Source organism: Kryptolebias marmoratus, linkage group LG15 (genome assembly GCF_001649575.2).
Source record: "Kryptolebias marmoratus isolate JLee-2015 linkage group LG15, ASM164957v2, whole genome shotgun sequence".
Taxonomy (NCBI): domain Eukaryota; kingdom Metazoa; phylum Chordata; class Actinopteri; order Cyprinodontiformes; family Rivulidae; genus Kryptolebias; species Kryptolebias marmoratus.
This window is the reverse complement of record NC_051444.1, coordinates 17,381,061-17,399,380: the sequence shown is the minus strand read 5'-3', so window position 1 is coordinate 17,399,380 and position 18,320 is coordinate 17,381,061. Positions and strand designations below refer to the sequence as shown.

The 18,320-nt window shown below is 39.5% G+C and overlaps 1 protein-coding gene across 2 annotated transcripts; it reads left to right on the top strand.

Moving 5' to 3' along the window:
- Positions 1-709: 709 nt before the first annotated feature.
- LOC108243345 (enhancer of mRNA-decapping protein 3) lies at positions 710-17,747 on the top strand. 2 transcript variants are annotated; one of them, XM_017428712.1, is made up of 8 exons: positions 734-806; positions 1,144-1,229; positions 1,345-1,524; positions 2,618-2,814; positions 8,301-8,648; positions 14,553-14,706; positions 16,289-16,506; positions 16,824-17,747. In XM_017428712.1, exons 3-8 carry the CDS (start codon positions 1,361-1,363, stop codon positions 17,156-17,158), a joined length of 1,416 nt encoding a protein of 471 aa, XP_017284201.1. In that variant the 5' UTR covers positions 734-806; positions 1,144-1,229; positions 1,345-1,360; the 3' UTR covers positions 17,159-17,747. The 2 variants fall into 2 exon arrangements, with proteins under 2 accessions (XP_017284200.1, XP_017284201.1); XM_017428711.2 differs by lacking the exon at positions 1,144-1,229 and having other exon boundaries at positions 710-806.
- The last annotated feature ends 573 nt before the right edge of the window (positions 17,748-18,320 follow it).

The following is an 18,320-nucleotide window of genomic DNA, read 5'->3' as shown; positions in this document are numbered from 1 at the left end:
TGGATATCTGAAACAGAATTAGAAAAACCTCTAGTAGCTGTTGGTAGTCATCTGTCTGTTTTAGATTTTCCACTATTAAAGATATTTCTAATGTAATTTTAAATATATAATAACTAGTAAAAAGGTAGTAAAATTAAGAATATCAAGTCCTCATAGTAATGTTAATCATTAGTAACTGGAATATCCATTCATCCTCTATCGAGCATCTATCCATTCATCATCTATCCATTCATCCATCTTCTGTACCTGGCTAATTCAGTTCTCCAGGTGGGGTACACCCTGGACAGGTCTATCAGGGTACTGGGAAATATTTATCATAATGTTTAAAAGATTAATTAAAAAGTTTGATGCCATCATAAGCATAAAAGCAGGTGAAATAAAAAATGTAACTATTTACTCCTGCACACATTGGAAATATTTTCGATTTCCACAACGTTCATTCTAGACAGGGAGAATGTATTTGCATAAATTGTAAAGACCCTGACAAGTACAAGTCTTGCTTTACATATGTGTTACTTTTCTGTTTTGATTAGGAGGAATGCTAATATTGATGTATTAAAAAGTATTAGAGAGAAGATAGGAGTGTAAGCTACCAAAATGTATAAATGAAGTGCAGCAATTTAACACTTATCTCTCAGTTGTACTTTAACATCAGTCAGAAACACACCCATTAAAGAAAAAAAAATCACAACAAACCAACGTGGGAGAAAGCGGAAGTGACGTCACTCGTCAACGCGGAACAACAGCAGAATCAGCATCTTTAGTCCTGGTGGACTTTAGCCTCTCTTTACGGGCTTCTCTACAAGGTAAATCAATCTGCCCTGAAGTGGAAAGAGTGAAGCAGGATATTATAACATCTCTGATACTTGTTGGGCCACTCCCTGTCTGCATGAAAATACATTACAGAACCAGAGCTAATGTTAGCCGTGAAGCTAGCTGACGCAGCATCGCAGATGTTCAGCGCCAAATGTTTACGATTTATTTGAACCGTGACTTGATCTGTTGGCGTATTTACTGCAACTCTGCTCTACGTGTGGATTCTTTGTCTCAGTCGTATTCAGAATGTAATATTTCTATTAAATCTCGGTACAGCATGAGCCCCTTTCTTTAGAACCACAAACACTCCTGGGTTTGTTTTTACAGATTCACTTCTAATTCACATCACCTTCAGACAAGCTCTCAATGGTTCCTTTATAAAACTACTGCACAGTATAGAAGGTTATCATTCAGTAAGTGACACAATTTTTCCCAGCTAGTTAAATATGTTTTATCTTCTTATTTAGCACCTCACAGGTCATCAAAGCACCCATTGTAACTTCTCATGCCTCTGTTTTTCATCCACAGGTTCACAGTGAGCGGAATGGCGGCGGATTGGTTGGGCAGCGTAGTGTCCATAAACTGCGGGCTAACGTTGGGAGTTTATCAGGGAGAGGTGTCATCTGTTGACGGAGCCGGTCAAACCATCTCACTGAGACAGCCCTATCATAACGGAGTCAGGTGTTCTGTTCCTGAGGTCACATTCAGGTAAAAAAGGAGGGTTTCACTGCTGCACCATCTGACACATACACCTTCACTGGGTTTCTTTTACTCTTAGTGACTGTTAACAAAGGTTATATACTCAAAATAAGAGACGTAAGCCAGTCATCTTAATAAAAACGCAGATCAGTTTTAGTGGAAAAAAGTTGTACACCTCTGCATTATCCGCTCCATCAAATCTATTAAAAATAAAATAATTTGTTTTAGATTTGAAGCCACCTAATATAGAAAGTATCATTACATCCTAAATCATCTGACTTGGAAAACGATTTAACACAAGGGAAGGTTTTTTTTGAAACTCATAAACTTTTATTCAGGATTTGCAGATGATTTTTAAATTTGTCCGGACCAAAGAAGTGAGAGGTTGCACAAATTTGTCCTCATGGGAGGTTTTCTTTGATCAGACCTCTGTGCTCTGTTTTGGATCAACAATTCAGTTTTTTTGGCCAAAAACCAAGCAAATTACAGTGACTGTTTTTGGTGCCTTTAGCAGGATAGTTTTCTGATCACTTACTGTATTTAACAACAAATTTGAAAAGTCAGCTTAATGACAAAGCTGAAGTTGAACTAAAACAACAATTCTCAACACACTTGCATATAAAAAACTGGTTTAAAAAAACTTAAAATGGGAGGTTATGGTAATGTCAAATGCTGATTATGTGCTGATTGCTGCAGAAAATCAGGAAACCAGTGTGGTTTGACAATGTTTGACAATCATGTAAAATGCCTTCAAGAGGTGCTTTCATCTGAGGCTTTAGATGAACTTACTTTACACAAGTCATTATTCTTTCATTTCTATTCATTTCTATCTGTTTTTGGTATTTTATTTTAAAAGCACTCCTTCCTTTTGGTTTTGTTTAAGCTGAGCACTTTTCAGATTTTTATGTATCTTTGTGAACAATAACTCCCATGGCATTTATTTTCTTCTTTACGAGGATCTTTTTGTTCTGGTAATCATTGTGTATTTTTCTAATAATGTCTTTTAAAAGAATTAGAAAAATGCTTAATAGAGAAATGTTTCCACGGACAGTTCATTTTTTTTAAATTTGATAATGTTAGGTATTCCTATATTTTCTTCCAGTGCCATGGATATCAAGGAACTAAAGTTTCTAGGTATTCAGAACACGGTGACCAAACCCAGCTCTGGCCAGGGGAACGCAACAGAACCCAGCTTCATATCAGCAGGACATAATGGCCAGAGCCACAAAACAACTCACAGTCATGCAGCAACCAACAGGTTTCATTCCAGCACAGCTCCAATCTCCATCCCTCGCAGAGGTGAGCAAACACATGAACTCAAGTTTAATCTCCACACTGTTTGTGCTCTGTGGTTGAAAGCAAATATTAACATTGTTATGGAGCTCCAAAATGGCTGTTAGGAAATAAGGTTGTAAAATCATTTCACAGAAATTGGAAAGACAGAAGTAATAGGTTATTTTGACTGGTTAGTAGGAATAGTTAAGACATTTTGATACTACCATAATTAATGGTAGTATGGTGACAAGTTGGCATTCACAAGGGAGTCTCCAGAATGTCTCGAAACGTTCATGAGGGATCTCGGTTACCTTGCGGGAGTCACAGAGCCTCGTTGCTGGTAACAAATTTTCTCCCAAACTAGTCATTGAGTTGTTGCGGGTATCTCTAAACCTTCTGAAGCTATATTTTGATATCTACACAAGAGCTCGCCTATGACTGAAAATATCCAAGACCATAGCCCTGAATGTCTGGCTCTAAAAACCACGCCGATAATAAATAGTAAATCTTATAAAACTGGTCCATTGCTGTTTTCAATTCAAAAGTGTGCTCCACTAGATTGTGTCATAAATGTGTGGGTGGCTGCCAAGGAGTGCACAGAAGTGGGCAACAAAATAATGTGCACAACCTAGAATACAGTTTTTTGAGATGTGCAGATAAAAATAGGCCATGATTTAAAAAAAAAAAAAATAGCCACCCAAACCTCACCAGTCGCTTGGTCACAAACCCAGTGAGATACTGCCGTAAACAGTTTGAGATTTTCTTTTTTATTATTTATTTTCTCTGACCTTTGCTTCTTGATCGGTTCTTCTCTAATTAACTATTTTTACAGCAATTATTGTTTGAAGGGAAGTTAAATTGCTACGTAATCCACATGCCACTTTATGTATACATTTAAATTCATATATGTGTCAGATTTACCACCTGATCTGTGTAACACTCCCCCTCTAAACTAATATTTGCCAAATAGGTATTTTGCTTCTAGCATACTAGCGCAATGCTACCTCCCTGGGTATGACGTGTGTGCTTTGTTCTTTCCACGACCTTGTCATGATCACAGTCGTAGCCGAGGCAAGAGGCCGGCATGGCCAGTCCTGCTTCAAATTCTCAATGATCACGCCATGCTGGTGTGGGTGGGCCCCACATCTTGGACACGCTGCCACTCTACTCTACTCCACAATGCTCCACCCAGGACCTTGATAAACACCTGACCTGGCTACAGGTTTTGTGCGTGCTCAAAAGCATTACTGACCTTTTATGCTCCATCACATGGAATTAGGAGCTCACTGCATTCGTAATGCGTGCCTAAGACCTTTCTAACGCTCTGCAAAGACCGTCCACATTCTGGCTAATAAAAAATAATAATTGTGTCCTTTATTGTTGATCAATTTTTCGGTAAAAGAGGAGGTTTATAGATGAAAGTTTGCAGTGTCAAACCACAAATAAATTCTTCAATTTAGAGCCTAATATTTTCTCTGAAAGAGCTGTGTTTTGTAGCTCTTTGGAAGCATTTCTTAGACAGGTATAAACTGTGTATATGTGGGAGGCTAGCACAGCGTTCTCCTGCTGGTTCTGTTCCCTCAGTATTAAGCTCGCGTCCAGGACTGCTCATGCTTTGATCAATAGGTGGTTATTGAGGTAAAACAGTTTCAAAGCAATAAAAATGTAGCTTTATCACAGTTAAGGCAGTGTTTATTTGGTTTACTTATAACTCCTTTTCTTGTCAAAACAACAGAATGACAAGGTAACAGGAATGCGGTCCAACAAATCTGCCTCAGCCTAAACATCGTATTATCATTATTATCATCATGAAGCTTCTGTTTATGTTTATATGACACTTCGATCTGTGCAGTGGAAGGGTGTTTGTACTGGTGCTCTGTAGAAAGGTTTGATTAAATCATTTGTAATATTGCCATCCACTTGTTTTCTCCAGTTCTTACAATTCTCAGAGGTTGCTTGGAGTCAGTATTCCTCTTTAGAAAATGTTAGTATTGATTTGAAAGGGACGTTATTTGATACTTAGTTGATGGTGTTTTTGAAACCTTAATGGTCAGTGTTAATTACCAACATAGTGCTTTGATTTTCTGCTGTCTATAAAATAATTTTACAGTTTAGTATTATACATGTCTCATGGTATTGTCCTACATTTTTCTGTTTTTTTTGCAGTAATATATACTTTTTGAAATCCTCTACCTTCATATAACCATCTGTTTTCTCCCAGCCTGTACACGAGGCTGTAAAAATCAGAAAATGTTACTCAGCCTCCCTGATTAGATCAGTTTAAAACAGCATTTCCTGCAGACAACATCCAGTCAGCAGGATGTGTACTTGGACAGCTCTGTGGCCTGTGCAGGAATGTGTTAAGGCTGGTTCACTTTCACATTCAGGATAATCAAACAATAGAGGAGTCAGAGGTCACAAACCTGGCCACCGCACACCGCAGCGTTCTGCAGCATTGTTGCACAAATGATCCTTTGTGCATTAAAAATAAAACCTAAACAATATAAAAGTAATTGCGTGTTCCTGTTCTATTTAATGACTAAATCCAACGCAACTCCCAAATTTTCTGTAACTCGGCATGTGTGTGTGTGCGTGTGCTTGTGAGTGAGATCATTGTGGTACATATTGAGAAACTTGAGCTGGAGAACTGAACCCTGACACACCCACCCACCCCCACCCCCCATAAGATTCCCATAGCGTGCTAAAGGCTTGTACCACAGTTCCTCTTTACAATATGTGTGGGACTAAAATCAATAAACATTCCCCCTCCCTCTGCGTGTCTGCTCCTAAAGCCTGGCTTTTGTGCCTCTGTGCCCTCCTGTCCTTTCTCTCCCTGCCCTCGCTTGCTACTGGCCCGCACAGGAAACCGACCCCCCCCCCCCCTACAGGAAGCCACGTTATCCCAGTGTGCTCGGAAGGCCAAAGTGATATCAATTGTGGAAGCAATGTTTACATTTTGACTTTTTATTTTAATCTCTAGCGCTCAGGCTGGTGGCCAGGGAACTAATGCCCAAATTGCATGGGGGCCAAAGTGCTGAGTGGCTTGGGCAGGGCTGATGCTTTCACACGCAATGCCAGACTCCCGAAAAAGGTCCCGGCCACAACGACGGGAAACACGGTGGGCTGTTGCTTGTACAACATCACACATTCCAGGAATCATTTACGAATATCAGCCGTTGATCTTTGTTAGAGATTGGAAAGTAAGTTTAGAAATGCAACTTTTTTTTCATGATGCTTTAACCCAAAATGATAATTTCATCAGCTGGGCAAAAATATGTCATAAAGTTCTGCTTTGGGGGAAATGAAACTTTTATCAGCAAAATTGACAATTTGTTAGTTTAAAAGTCCACACAGCTCAATGCATTCATGCCTAAAACTTTCCCGTTTGATTGACTGACCTGCTCTGTTTAATACATAGCGATGCTTGTGTGTTTGGTTGTGGTTTAAAATTCACATACAAATAAGGACGACAATCAAGAGCATCTGGATTTATGTTTTCTTTTTAGATTTTCCAGCTAATGCATGCATTTAAACCAGCAACAAGTCCCTTTCTCAAGTGTAGTTATAAAATAATCTAAAACTTTCTGCACATCCAGCCATCTACCCAACATTTCATTTATCCAACTCTGATTGATGTTTTTTTTGTATGAATGTTGGTCAGTTTGCATGACACTTTGCATTGCATTATTCCCTCTTGAGGTTTTCTGTTTGTCCCCACATTCATGTTTTATTCCTAGCTGCTGTTTCATCCTTATCGACAGTGATCATCAGTGATACAGCTGTGAACTCTGTGATTTTTAATCTTGTTGCGCGTGCACAAAACAGCTGTGTCTGATGACCGTCATGGAGGCGACCAATACAAAGGTGCTAAATCACAAGCACCCTATAAACAGCCTTGTTAGAGTTTAAAAAAAAATGTTTTTATTATTTATGTACACTGCAGTGAAACTTGATCGTAACCCCTTGTAGTTGTGCAAATTTGTGATGGCAGGTTTGTTTGAAGTCAAATCACCGCCTATCTACTGTAGCTGTTATTCATTAGGCTTGGAGTTCTCCCCAGTTCATTCAGATTTTGATTCACAGCATGACAAAACACTTCCTTGTAAATAAAGACACTGCTGGCTTGCAGTAATTAGGACGCTAACGTCTGACCCTGTTCACACAAGGTGAACACACTAATCTAACACCGTTTCGCCAACATGTCGGGCCAGTCCCACTAATGTTTTACATTTTAGACGCATCCGTATTAATATTTAATCCAAGCATTAATGCAGACGCCTATTTTGTCTTGATGCACCACCTTGACGCTCGTCACCGTTGTGCTCTTTGTGAGAAATATTGTTTTTTAGACGGATATGAATTTAGGTCAAAGTTTGTGAGCAACTTTTTCTCTGCACCAGTGTTTTCTAACCAAGTTTCCTAGTGTCTTGCGTGCGAGAGGCCAAAGCACCTTAGCTGTCACTCTGACAGTAGCGTGCGACTGTGCCTCTCTGTCTCCTGGTTAGCGTGAGAGCGGTACGTGATTGGAGTTGAAGGCCAGGTTTTTCCAGTTTTTCTTTTTTTTTTTTTGCCCTTGGTTCATTTCTTTTTTTTTTTTGTTTGTCCTTACATTTATGTAAACTTTATTAAGTGGCGCTCGGTTGGCCAATGCATGTTCTGTGAGTCAGCAGGTTTGTTCTCTGCAGGTGTTTATCACTAGCTGTGAGAGAATAAAGAGTTCACAGTCAGAATTGGTTACAAGTGATGATGCAGAGTTTAAAATACTTAAACGCAATGACACGGTTTTAATGAATCATGCTCTTTGAAACAGATTTCCTGACTGCATAATTTGGCAGCTTCTTTCAAAGGTGAATCAAATGTGAGCACTGTGTTATTATTCTGCTCTTCAACTAGTAGCTGTATTCTGTATCAGTGAGGACTGGGTTAACAAATGCATCAATTTTACCAGAAAAAAACCTTTTTGTGACTTATATTTGAAGAGAAATTTTAAAAAATTGATTCCCAATTTCTTAATTTTGCATTTGTTATAAGAGTGTAAGTTCAGTGTTTTCTTTTTTTCTCTGTTTTATAGAGTTTAACATTTATCACAAATGTGAAAAGTCACCAAATTCACCACTAAAGCTTTGAAGTGAAAACAATTACCCCGTGAACTGAGAGTGCACTTTGCAGTAAAAGTCTGCAGGCGTAACTGTGTTTTTGAAGTCTCACTTCTCATTGCAGGTGACGGTGCATACATTTGGAGCAGTCAGTGGAAAACAATGAGAAGGCAGCAGTGGCAACAAAAACAAGTCTTCAGTCTAAGATTGATAAATGTTCCTTTTTTAAATTTATTTTTAGGCTATTAGGAGAAAAAAATAAATTCAAATTAAAGTCGTTTTTTTATTTGTCACATTAGTGAACTGTTAAAATTGAGCCTTTTACACAGCTCCCTGTTTGTTTGTTGTTGTTCTTTTATTTTTTGATTTGTCACCAGCCTTTATTATTATTATTATTATTTTCTCTGCCTGCAGGTTCATCCAACAGCAGAGGACTGATGGTTCCCTCGCAAAAAAGAAACTGTGTGAGAAACGGAGGTGCCGGAGGGCCAGTGAGGTCTAAAGATGATGAGTGCTTTGGTGACGGTACCAACGAGGACCTGGACACGGACTTTGACTTCGAGGGGAACTTGGCTCTGTTTGACAAGGCTGCCGTTTTCTCCCAGATTGATGGAAGCAATGGTCACAAGGCGCAGCGTCACAGCACTCAGGCTGAGCTGAAACCCCAGTCCTATCGCCACAATGAAAATATTCTGGAGGGGAAACCTGTCGTGTACAGACAGATAACCGTGCCTCAGCATGGGGGGAAAGATTACTGCACTGGTAAGAAGGAAACTGGAATCTTACCAACGTTCATACAGTCCTACTTGTTCACATTGCCTGTCTGTTTTCCAGCTGCATCCCCAGGTATCTGTACTGTCCCACCACCTTCCACCTCTTCTCCCAGTATGGAAATAGTTTTCCCCTTACTTCTACTTTTCCAAAGTCCAAAGTCATCTTTATTGTTTTATTTATATTCAAGATGAGTTGATCGTTCTCACACCACGCTGCAACAAAGTTCTCCATTAGTTCTCCGTTCTAATCCTCCTGTCCACCATTGACCTATCCTACAATTACAGAGTCATCCTGGTACTTTTGCTGGGGATATTGCTACATTTTGTGAAATGCTTCAGTCTTTCTGAGGTACTCAGTAGTCCACATGGCTGTGTATTTGTGCAGGCTGATTTGGACTAAACACTCTGGAGAAATCAAAGCACACGATCCTCACGATGCACTCAGTTTTGTCCAGATAAGAATGTACTCAGCGAGGCAGGTAAATTATTTTATCTTCAGTCCCAACCCTAGGGCAAACTGCAGTGTGTCCTGAAAAGTACTTACTTAACGCGAGCCATTGCCAGCCTCCCCGGGAGTTAAACGATACGGCACGTTAGGGTAACGGCTCTACAATTGTTAAATACAGATGGAATTGGCAAATAGCAGCAAGTCTTCCACAGCACTGGGACTTTGTCCTGACTCAGTGTAAGATTGAAGAAGCAGAAATTTAGTTTGTTTAGTGGCTTTTCATATTCAGTCAGGTAGGCCACTGGTGAAGCAGGGCTTTTTTTAACCTCGCTGTCCTGTGTAGATGATCTCCATACAGCAGACAGATTGTCTGTCACACACACACTGTCTTGGCATTCATGTCATCTCCATCTGGCTCACAGGGTGGAACCCAGTCTGTTTCCCTTCAGAAATGGTTGCCTGTGGTAGCCTCTTCACAGTTCTTGCTTGTTGCCTCTATCAGTAGATTAGTAGGTAGTAGTGAGAAGTACTGGATTATAATCTGCTGTTCCCAGTGGAGGGAGGGAGGAGCTATATGCTTGGTTAACATTTATACAGAATAAGTCCAAAATTTTATTTTCTTATGAGCCAGTTGATAAACTTTTTAAAAGCTGAAAAGAGAGAAAGAGAGAGATTATTAAAATCTAAAGAGATTGCTTTATATGCAATTGCACTCCTGGTTACTTTTGATTTCCCACACTATCCTGTAGAGTAAGGGAACTGAAATGATGACCTTGTCCTTTGTCCCACTAGCTGATTCCAAGATTGTTACATAACAAGTTAATACAACCATGAACGTGAGAGAAAGATAGATCCCGGAGTCCAAGGTATGAGAAGAGTGACTTTATGTTTGTATTAACTCACTTTGCAGAAACTGGAGTCATTTGAGTCATTTGTGTAGATGTTTCATCACAGCCAGTGGTCTCAAAATCCATATATTTGTAGTTAAAATATTACTTTTTTTCATTGACTGTGTTGAATAAATTGGGGAACCAAGAAAGAGTAGAAAACCTGACCTTTTACAAAGTTTAGCTATGAATTTTACACACTGGTGTGTGTTAACACTCACCGAGTCAACGTCACAGAATCAACTGAGTGATAACAGCTGATTAGAGTCATGTGCTGCACAAATACATGCCAGTTCAGCTCTATGATTATCTCTGCTGTCAGCTCGGAGGCGTATCAACATCAGGCCGACTTTGGCCTGTTCATATGAAGACATTTAGACCAAGAAAGCTTTTTTAAGTACAAAATACCTTGAATGTCTTTGTTCTGTCTTGTTTTACTGAAATGACGGGACAGTCACACGGCAGGTGGTAGACTGGTCAAAATCAAATCTTAGTCACGTCTAGGCCTAATCATAACAATTTTGATGTTGCTCAGGGTTTGCAAGCTCATTTGTGCAACTCGTATTTATGCTTACAACTTTTAGGGTGAACAATGACCTCGGGTCACCTTTTAGTTTTCTGAACCAGTCACCTTACTGTTACATCACAGATGGTTTCATTCCTGTCGGGAAAAGCGTAACTTGGAACTAGAGGCTAAAAAGGACCCTCCGAACAAGAATGAATGTTGTCAACAAGTTAAAGGAATGAAAAAGATGACTTCTTTATTGTCATAACCATGGATGAATTTATTGTGGAAAATCCAACCTGTAGAATCTTGTGAAAATACCATTTTTTGAACTGTTCAACACTGTGTACAGGTGGATTCATTATTGTTTGGGTTTATGTTGCAGCTGATGCTATAGTGTGTGCAGTTCCTGTAATAAGTTCATGATGAGTACATCAGCAGGTGCAAGCTGAGTATTTTACACTTACTCCCTCGGTGTCTCAGCCTAACCTATTAAACTGACATCTAACCGAAACCTGTGGGCAGATCTCTGTCGAGCTTTGCATGCAAGATAACACAAGAGTCCCTGAGAAGTGGAAGCCTTTTTGCAGGAGGAATGGGTAAAAATCCCCCAAACAAGAACAGCAAGCTTTTCAGCTGGCAACAAAAGGTGTTTTTAAGCTTTAATACTTGCCAAAGGGAATGTTGCTATTTTAAGATATAAGTTATATGAGGTATAAATAAGTCATATATATATATATATATATATATATATATATATATATATATTTTTTTTTTTTATTTTTTTTTTTAAATTAACCTTGCTTTTACTGTCCTAATTTTTACTAATAACTACGTTTTGAGCCGCAGAGTTGATGTTTCTTGGATTTTTGCCAAAAGGGTGACATATCAGTACCTGCTTCCCATTTGGCGGATAGTTACCAAGCAGAGCTTTATTTTCTCACCACGTAGACAGATACGCTTCCCAGGGCTGTCATCATAATCCCTATCCTCCGCGCTCTGTAATTAGTGTGCCGCCGTACGGCCTTACATAAACAGCAGCTCTCCAGCAGAAACAAACCGCAGTGCTCTTGACCTGGAATCTCTGCCAGTAAACAGATAAATCAACAATAGAAGAACACAGAAAGAAAAACAGTACCCAGCTGTAGGTTCCGTTGACATAACTTACTGACATGGGGATTTGACGAGTCATTTTCTAAGACCATTGTTTATTGTAGAAGTCTGTAAGTTTAGTTGTGCTATTGTTTCGACTGACCCCAAATGAAACTGCAGTGCAAATAAGATAAGCTGCAACACAGATTGAGAAGTCCAATATCTCTGACTGCTGTGGTTGTCAAGCACCAGCCATTTTACCACACTGAGTACACGTAATCTCTCATTGCTGAGGTATATTTTTGTTGTGTGTACAAATCTGCTGGTTCTATTTTACTACTTGTGAAATCCCAGCCTCAAGTTGTACATATTGCTCATATCCTGCGATCATGATTAGTTTTTTGTCCCATCCGCTGCCAAGCTTGAAGGGCTTCCTCCAGCTTAGTTTATTTTAACGTTGGCCACCTGGTTGAACTGCTTGACTGCTGATCTTTTTTTTTGTTTTTCTTCTTCTTTTTTTTCTCACACCGTATCGAAAGTAGGTGCGTGCAGAAATCGCTTAACGTGTGTGAAGGAGGAGGAGATGGCGTGAGTATGGAGCGAGGGTGTGGGGGTTTAGTTTTGGTAGCGGCAACCTCAGAAGAACATCAGGTGAGGTGTTTAAAAAGCAGTGAGTGTACACGAGTGCAACTCCCACTTCCTCTGAGCTTGGCACTCAAGGCAGAGCTTTGCATGACAGCAAGCAGTTGACTTTCCTGTGCTTATCGCTCGCACGAGGACCGGCATGTTCCACATTTCTGCTGCCCACCAAAACCTATCAGCAGCCTTTGTGCGGTATCAATAAAAATAATGGGAGGGGCGCAAAGATAAGCGAGTATTTTAGTCAGGCCCTGCTTAAGTCTCTGTTTATATTACATTATCTTGTGGAAGTATGTGTGTGTGTGGGTCTGACCTGGTTGCATGTAAACAGTAGTCATGTTGTGTTGGCATTAGTGTGAATTTGTGCACACCAGTGAGGCCACCAAATTATCAGCTGCTGTGCCAGAGATCTGTAAGAGGCCAGTGGGGAATAAACTGCCTCCCAGCAACTTCGTTTATCAAAGGGATTCTGAGTCGTGCAGCTCCCCCAGCTTGACTTTCATTACCCTGCTAATGTGCCACAGGCGATAGACGGCAGAAGATTAGCACGGGCTCTTTTTAAAGGTTTAAACACACTTCTGTTTGTGCAGCGATAAAAGGCGAACTTGTTCTTATGTAATGCGGTTATTCAAAAGGTACACAAAAGGGAGCGATTGTGACATAGTTGGATGACCGTAATGACAAACATGAAAACAAATGGATTTCGACACATCAAGAAAAGATAAATTCCTTAACAAATCTTTCCTGGATCTTGTCCTGTCAACATGCACTTAGTTGATAATCTGCTGAACTGATTTACCATATAGAATTTAAACTAAATTATCATTCTAGTTTTGGTTTTGAGGGTGTATTGATATAACTTTTTTGTTTGTTTGGTTGTTGCTTTTATTTTTTTGGGAGCCTAGTTCATAAATCGTCTGATCGTCTGTGCGTGCTTTTTCTTTTCAAATACGCTGATGTTTTATGTGGTTTATTTACAAAACTATGAAAGAAGAAAGAGGAAGTGATCAATGCTTTTAGGTTTTCACAACTTATTTTGATAAGACAAACTCACCTCTGTATGCCGAACAGGTGGACAAAAATAAAGTCTGAGGAAGCATGAAAAGTGTTGAAGGCTACTAAAAGGAAACAATATTTTTTTTTACAGTTATTAAATGTCTGCAGCTCAATTTACTGCTTAAAAACATACAAGTTAAGGTTTTCCAGGTCACCGCTTGACATATTTAACTTCAGCATTCTGTGTAAAATATATAATTTTCAAGTACTTTGCAATGCATATAGTTACAAAAATCTCTTTTTTTTAAAAAACAAACTATATGTTGGGCACTGCTGCAACTAATTTTAAATTGAGGCCTTGCTTAAAGATGAACTCAACTGAATTTCAAAATGTTAAGAATACATATTCAGTCTTATAAAGCAGACACGCTGTAATTCTGTTGAGTTTTATTTGTGCAAATACCTCTGTTTGGTAACCTAGAGGATACCTCTTTTGTAGATTTCCAGTGACGGAGAGAGAAAGCTTTTTATGTTGGTGCTTTTTTTTTAAAAGAAATGAGTTTTTTGTTGATTTTAGGGTTTTTTTATGTAGAAAATTATGAACACAGATTTTCAATTTATCTAGACTTGTATAAAAATACCACTTATAAATAGCAGTTTACAATTTTTTTGTTTTTGTTGTTTTTGATTAATAACTACGGTTAAAATACTGAATGAAATATTGTATTTTTTTTTTCTTTACCCAGGGTCCTCTAGTCCTTCCCAGTCCTGTAACCACAGGCTGTGGAGGCACAGGTGCAGGTGTTCAGATGTGTAGGATGTTTCTTCCTTCTTTGTCACGCTAACCTGCTGTGTTATGACTGAGACGGCAGGCTGTGTAGGGGGTCCAGCCCAGGGTAGCCCTGTCCCACAGCAAAAAAGAACCATGCGATGGTGCATGTGAACTCAGGGCCCACGGGGACTAGGCGTCTCACTCTGAGTACCTCGTGTTTGCCGTGCTTTGTAAAGATTGCCTGTCTTCCCTTTGTTGCCTCAGACAGCAGTGACAAACGGGAGAGGAAACAGAGAATCTTCCCAGATAGAAACAAGATCAGGTCAGGAGGAGGAGGAAGGGCTTTTCTCCAAAGAATAGCTTTTACTCTCATTAGGATCATTGTGGGATGTTTGCAACGGCCAGCAGGCAAATTGAAGCAAAACTGTGCTGATGTATTTAAATCATATTGATGCTTTTGCTTGGCAGTAATAATAATACATTTTACTACATCTGAAATAGGAAAGTTATAGGACTGCCTTATCTTACATTTGCCGTGTTTCTTTGCTCTGCAGATTCAGGCCTGGTCGTTCCCAGCATTCCCTACAAGCTTCACAAGCGCCTGCTGGAGGCTGCGGAGCGCCAGGGCCTGACTCCTGAGCGCAGGCTGGAGATGATTGGAGTTTGTTCCAGTCAGATGGCTCTCTCGCTGCTTGGTGGACCAAACAGGTAAGGGATACAGATCGTGGCTTCATTGTAGTGTGAAGGCCTGAATGAGTATGAAGTTAGTCATTTGTAAAATAAGAAGAAGAATGTGCAACAGTGCGCCAAACATCTTTGTCTGAGTAGATATAGGGACATTCCATGGCAAGTCAGCCATGAGTTCCCAACTTGGATTGTGTTTTTTTTTGTTTTGTTTTTTTTAGGGAAGTGCAAAAGCATTTACCGTACCAGTTTTCACAACCAAATTTTTAACTCCCATGTTTCTGTGTTGGATGTTTAATTTTGACTTCCAGGGAGGTTTATTTTTAATTGGTGTCAATCGCTTGCACAGCATTTTAGCATCCTTACAGACCGTGCTGTTTGGTTTTACCCACCTGTGTTTTTCTTGGTGAGGAAGTCTCATTTAGGATCACAGTACAGCAGCGCAGTGGCTCGTATAACAAACAGGTTTATTGTCTTTGATCCTTTTCATCAATTTAGCAGCGTGTAATGCCTGAGAGTCTCAGGTTCACACTGGAACTAGTTTGAGCGCAGATCAAGTTTAGTTTTGCTTTGTAGGAGAAAGATCAAAGATACTAAAGTGGTGTGCCAATATTTTTCTGATTGCCTCAAATCACCCTCGAAACAATCTGTATTATATATAGAATAAATACATAATTATTTTGTAAAACTTCCAGCTAAATCCATAGTTGTATGAGCAGTTATTTATAGTTCATTTATCTTTAATACTAAAATTTTAACAAATTTATTTTCTACTGAGTTTCACCTTTTATAGAAAATTGCATGCAATTTGCACGTAATCAACAAACTAGAATAAATGCTGTTTGTAGGAATAAACATTATGTTATTATCAATTTAGACACAGTCACCGGTTCAGTTTGTGCGTGAAGTATTTATTGTAAATTTCATCATGGCTGGACTTGGACTGTCTAAACCTGTTTGAACAGGTAAAACGCAGCCTTTTGTTCTTCTTCGAAAAGAAATAAAGTCACGTTTTCTTTTTTTTCAATTTTGTCCTATAAACTTCATATGAAATATGTATCAATAGGAAACAGTATTAATAAACTTGACATGGTATCATAGATTGTATTTTTTTTCCTCATAAATTTCAAACCAACAAGTTGCCAACAGAAATGGGTTTTTTTATAGTTGCAAATATCAGTAAACCTGAGCTTGCTGACAACCTGTTCCCAGAGACATTGTTAATGTGTATTTGTTTGTTCTGATAAGGTTTTCCTTGGTTTTTGACGGGGTAAAACAGTTACATTCTACCTTTTGTCTCTTATTAATGTAATGATGTTATAAGTGAGGATGCTTTCGAATAGATGCTGTAGAATGAATGTGTTACAGATCAGATACCTTTTCTAAAAAACTAAACTAAACAAAACAACAACAAAAAAACAGTGGTGGATAACGGGACAGATGTTTAAAATACCTAAATGCATTGTGAACCGCTGTGTGTTGCAGTATTGATCCATCTGCTTCTGAAATGATGGTTTAAACGTTATATTTGATAACAGAAGCAGTGCAAAGCGGTGGTTGGTTGTTGCTTTTTTTTATGTCTTTATCATATTTCCATCGTCCGCAGGCTCACTCCAAAAAATGCCCACCAGAGACCCACAGTCGTCCTCCTGTGTGGACCCCACACTCAGGGCGCCCAAGGCATCAGCTGCGGTAGACACCTTGCCAATCATGAAGCGGAGGTTATTTTGTTCCTGCCCGGCTTTGTCAAGATGAAGGATTCAGTCACCAGTGAAGTTGGCCTCTACAGCAGGTCGAGCGGTCTGCAGGTGGCCAGCGTCAGAGGTAAAACGCACCAACGTTTTAGTTTCAGTCACTCTGATGGGAAGTTTCATTCTGAATGACGGAGTATCTGTACAAGTGTTCCTTCTTCTGCCGTGGTTAATCAGACTAGCATAGGCAAATGCTGCCCTCTAGTGGATGTACATCATTGTACTTGGAAGAGCAGACTGACAAATAATTTGGAGCACTTTACAATTTTATTGCTGAAATATAGGTAATACAAGAAGAAAACAAACTTTGTTGAAAGGAGTACCGAGTAATGATTTTCTGAAGCAACAATAAAACACTTTTTGTCTTCTCCTCCTCTGCTCGTGTCCCAGAGCTACCAGTAAGTCCAGTCGACCTGGTCATCAACTGCCTCGACAGCCATGAGAACCCACTGCTGAGGGAGCAGTCCTGGTACCAGTCAGCTGCTGACTGGGCCAACAGGAACCGAGCTCCAGTCCTGAGCATCGACCCTCCAATTAGCAAGCACCCTCAGATCGTGGAGGCAAAGTGGACCCTGTCTTTAGGTCTCCCACTGCCCTTAGCAGAGAACGAGAGCAGACTCTACCTCTGTGACATCGGCATTCCCAAGCTGGTCTTTTCAGAAGTTGGCATCAGCTACCACTCACCATTCGGATGCAAGTTTGTCATCCCTCTGCACCCAGCATAGGGATTTCCTGTATTTATTTGCTTATGTATTTATTTATTTTTATTTATTAGTGAGCGTTGCACATGTATAAGGGCAGCTATAGGACTGAAACAACACTTTGTAGCATTTTTTACAAATGTTTTTGACACATTCCTGATTACCTAACAGGAGAATGAACTGTGTGTGAGCACGTTGCATGCATCACGTCTTATTTTTGTAGAGAACCTGTTTCCTGCTCTTTCCTTACCTTTTGATAACCAGTCAGTGCTGATGCGAATATATTTATAAAAAACTGACCACTGATTGTGTCTTTGACCTCAGATTCCTGTGGTCAGTGAAAGTGACACAGACACGGTTCCTGTTTCCCCACAGCTCAGTTTAAAGCTGTCTGCTGATGCAACAGCCAGTAATCTCTAAAAGATTGTGTTGATGTCTCTGTCAGTTCAGTCGAAGACGTTTTGATCCTGTCAAAAAGGGGCTTTTTGTCAAGTACTGTAATGGTTGTAGCACGACTGCAAATGTTCTGCAGAATCAATGTATTTATATTTATTTTTTAACACAGCTCAGGAACAATTCTTCAAAATAAAACTACATATTTGTCTTGACATTATTTGATGGTACTATTTAAAGCATAAAAACGAATTATTAAAAAAAAAAAGTCAGACTTTCCTGCAGGATGTATTTGTCTGTGTTTCTGAAATCATGCAAAACTTACAGGTTGATGATTAGCCCAGACCCAAAATTTGATGGATCGGCACCATCTGAGGTGACAAATGCTCTTACCTTTTTTTTGGCAAGAGGTACATCCCTAGAGATAGAAAACAGGTGATAGCACTGTAAACTTTGTAGCCTTCCTTCTTTAAGCACATGATTTCTAACCTTACCCCTAATTCGCCACTTTCTAAAATACAGACACATATTGCATTATTCCATAGACATCTATGCATGACTAGTTGCCAGAGGGCTTAATATCATGGTAAGGACAAAAAGAAAGGAATCACAACAAGGTGAGAGTAATACTTTTTCTGCTTTGCGTGAACGTGGCTCACTATATACTTTAGGGTTTGTGTTACACTGCACATGTTACAGTTCAGAAGTCATCTTCATCTTCAGTGTCTTCTCCAGTCTCACAGTACTCTATGTCTGGGAGCGATGACTGGTTTTCACAGTCTTGCAGCTTGCA

What these genes read in the sequence shown, in the direction of transcription:
- LOC108243345 (XM_017428711.2), top strand. Translation starts at nt 1,361, where the DNA reads ATGGCGGCGGATTGGTTGGGCAGCGTAGTGTCCATAAACTGCGGGCTA. An exon ending in CTGCTTGGTGGACCAAACAG is followed by an intron (nt 14,707 to 16,288) that starts GTAAGGGATACA and finishes CATCGTCCGCAG; the next exon opens with GCTCACTCCAAAAAATGCCC. An exon ending in GCAGGTGGCCAGCGTCAGAG is followed by an intron (nt 16,507 to 16,823) that starts GTAAAACGCACC and finishes CTCGTGTCCCAG; the next exon opens with AGCTACCAGTAAGTCCAGTC.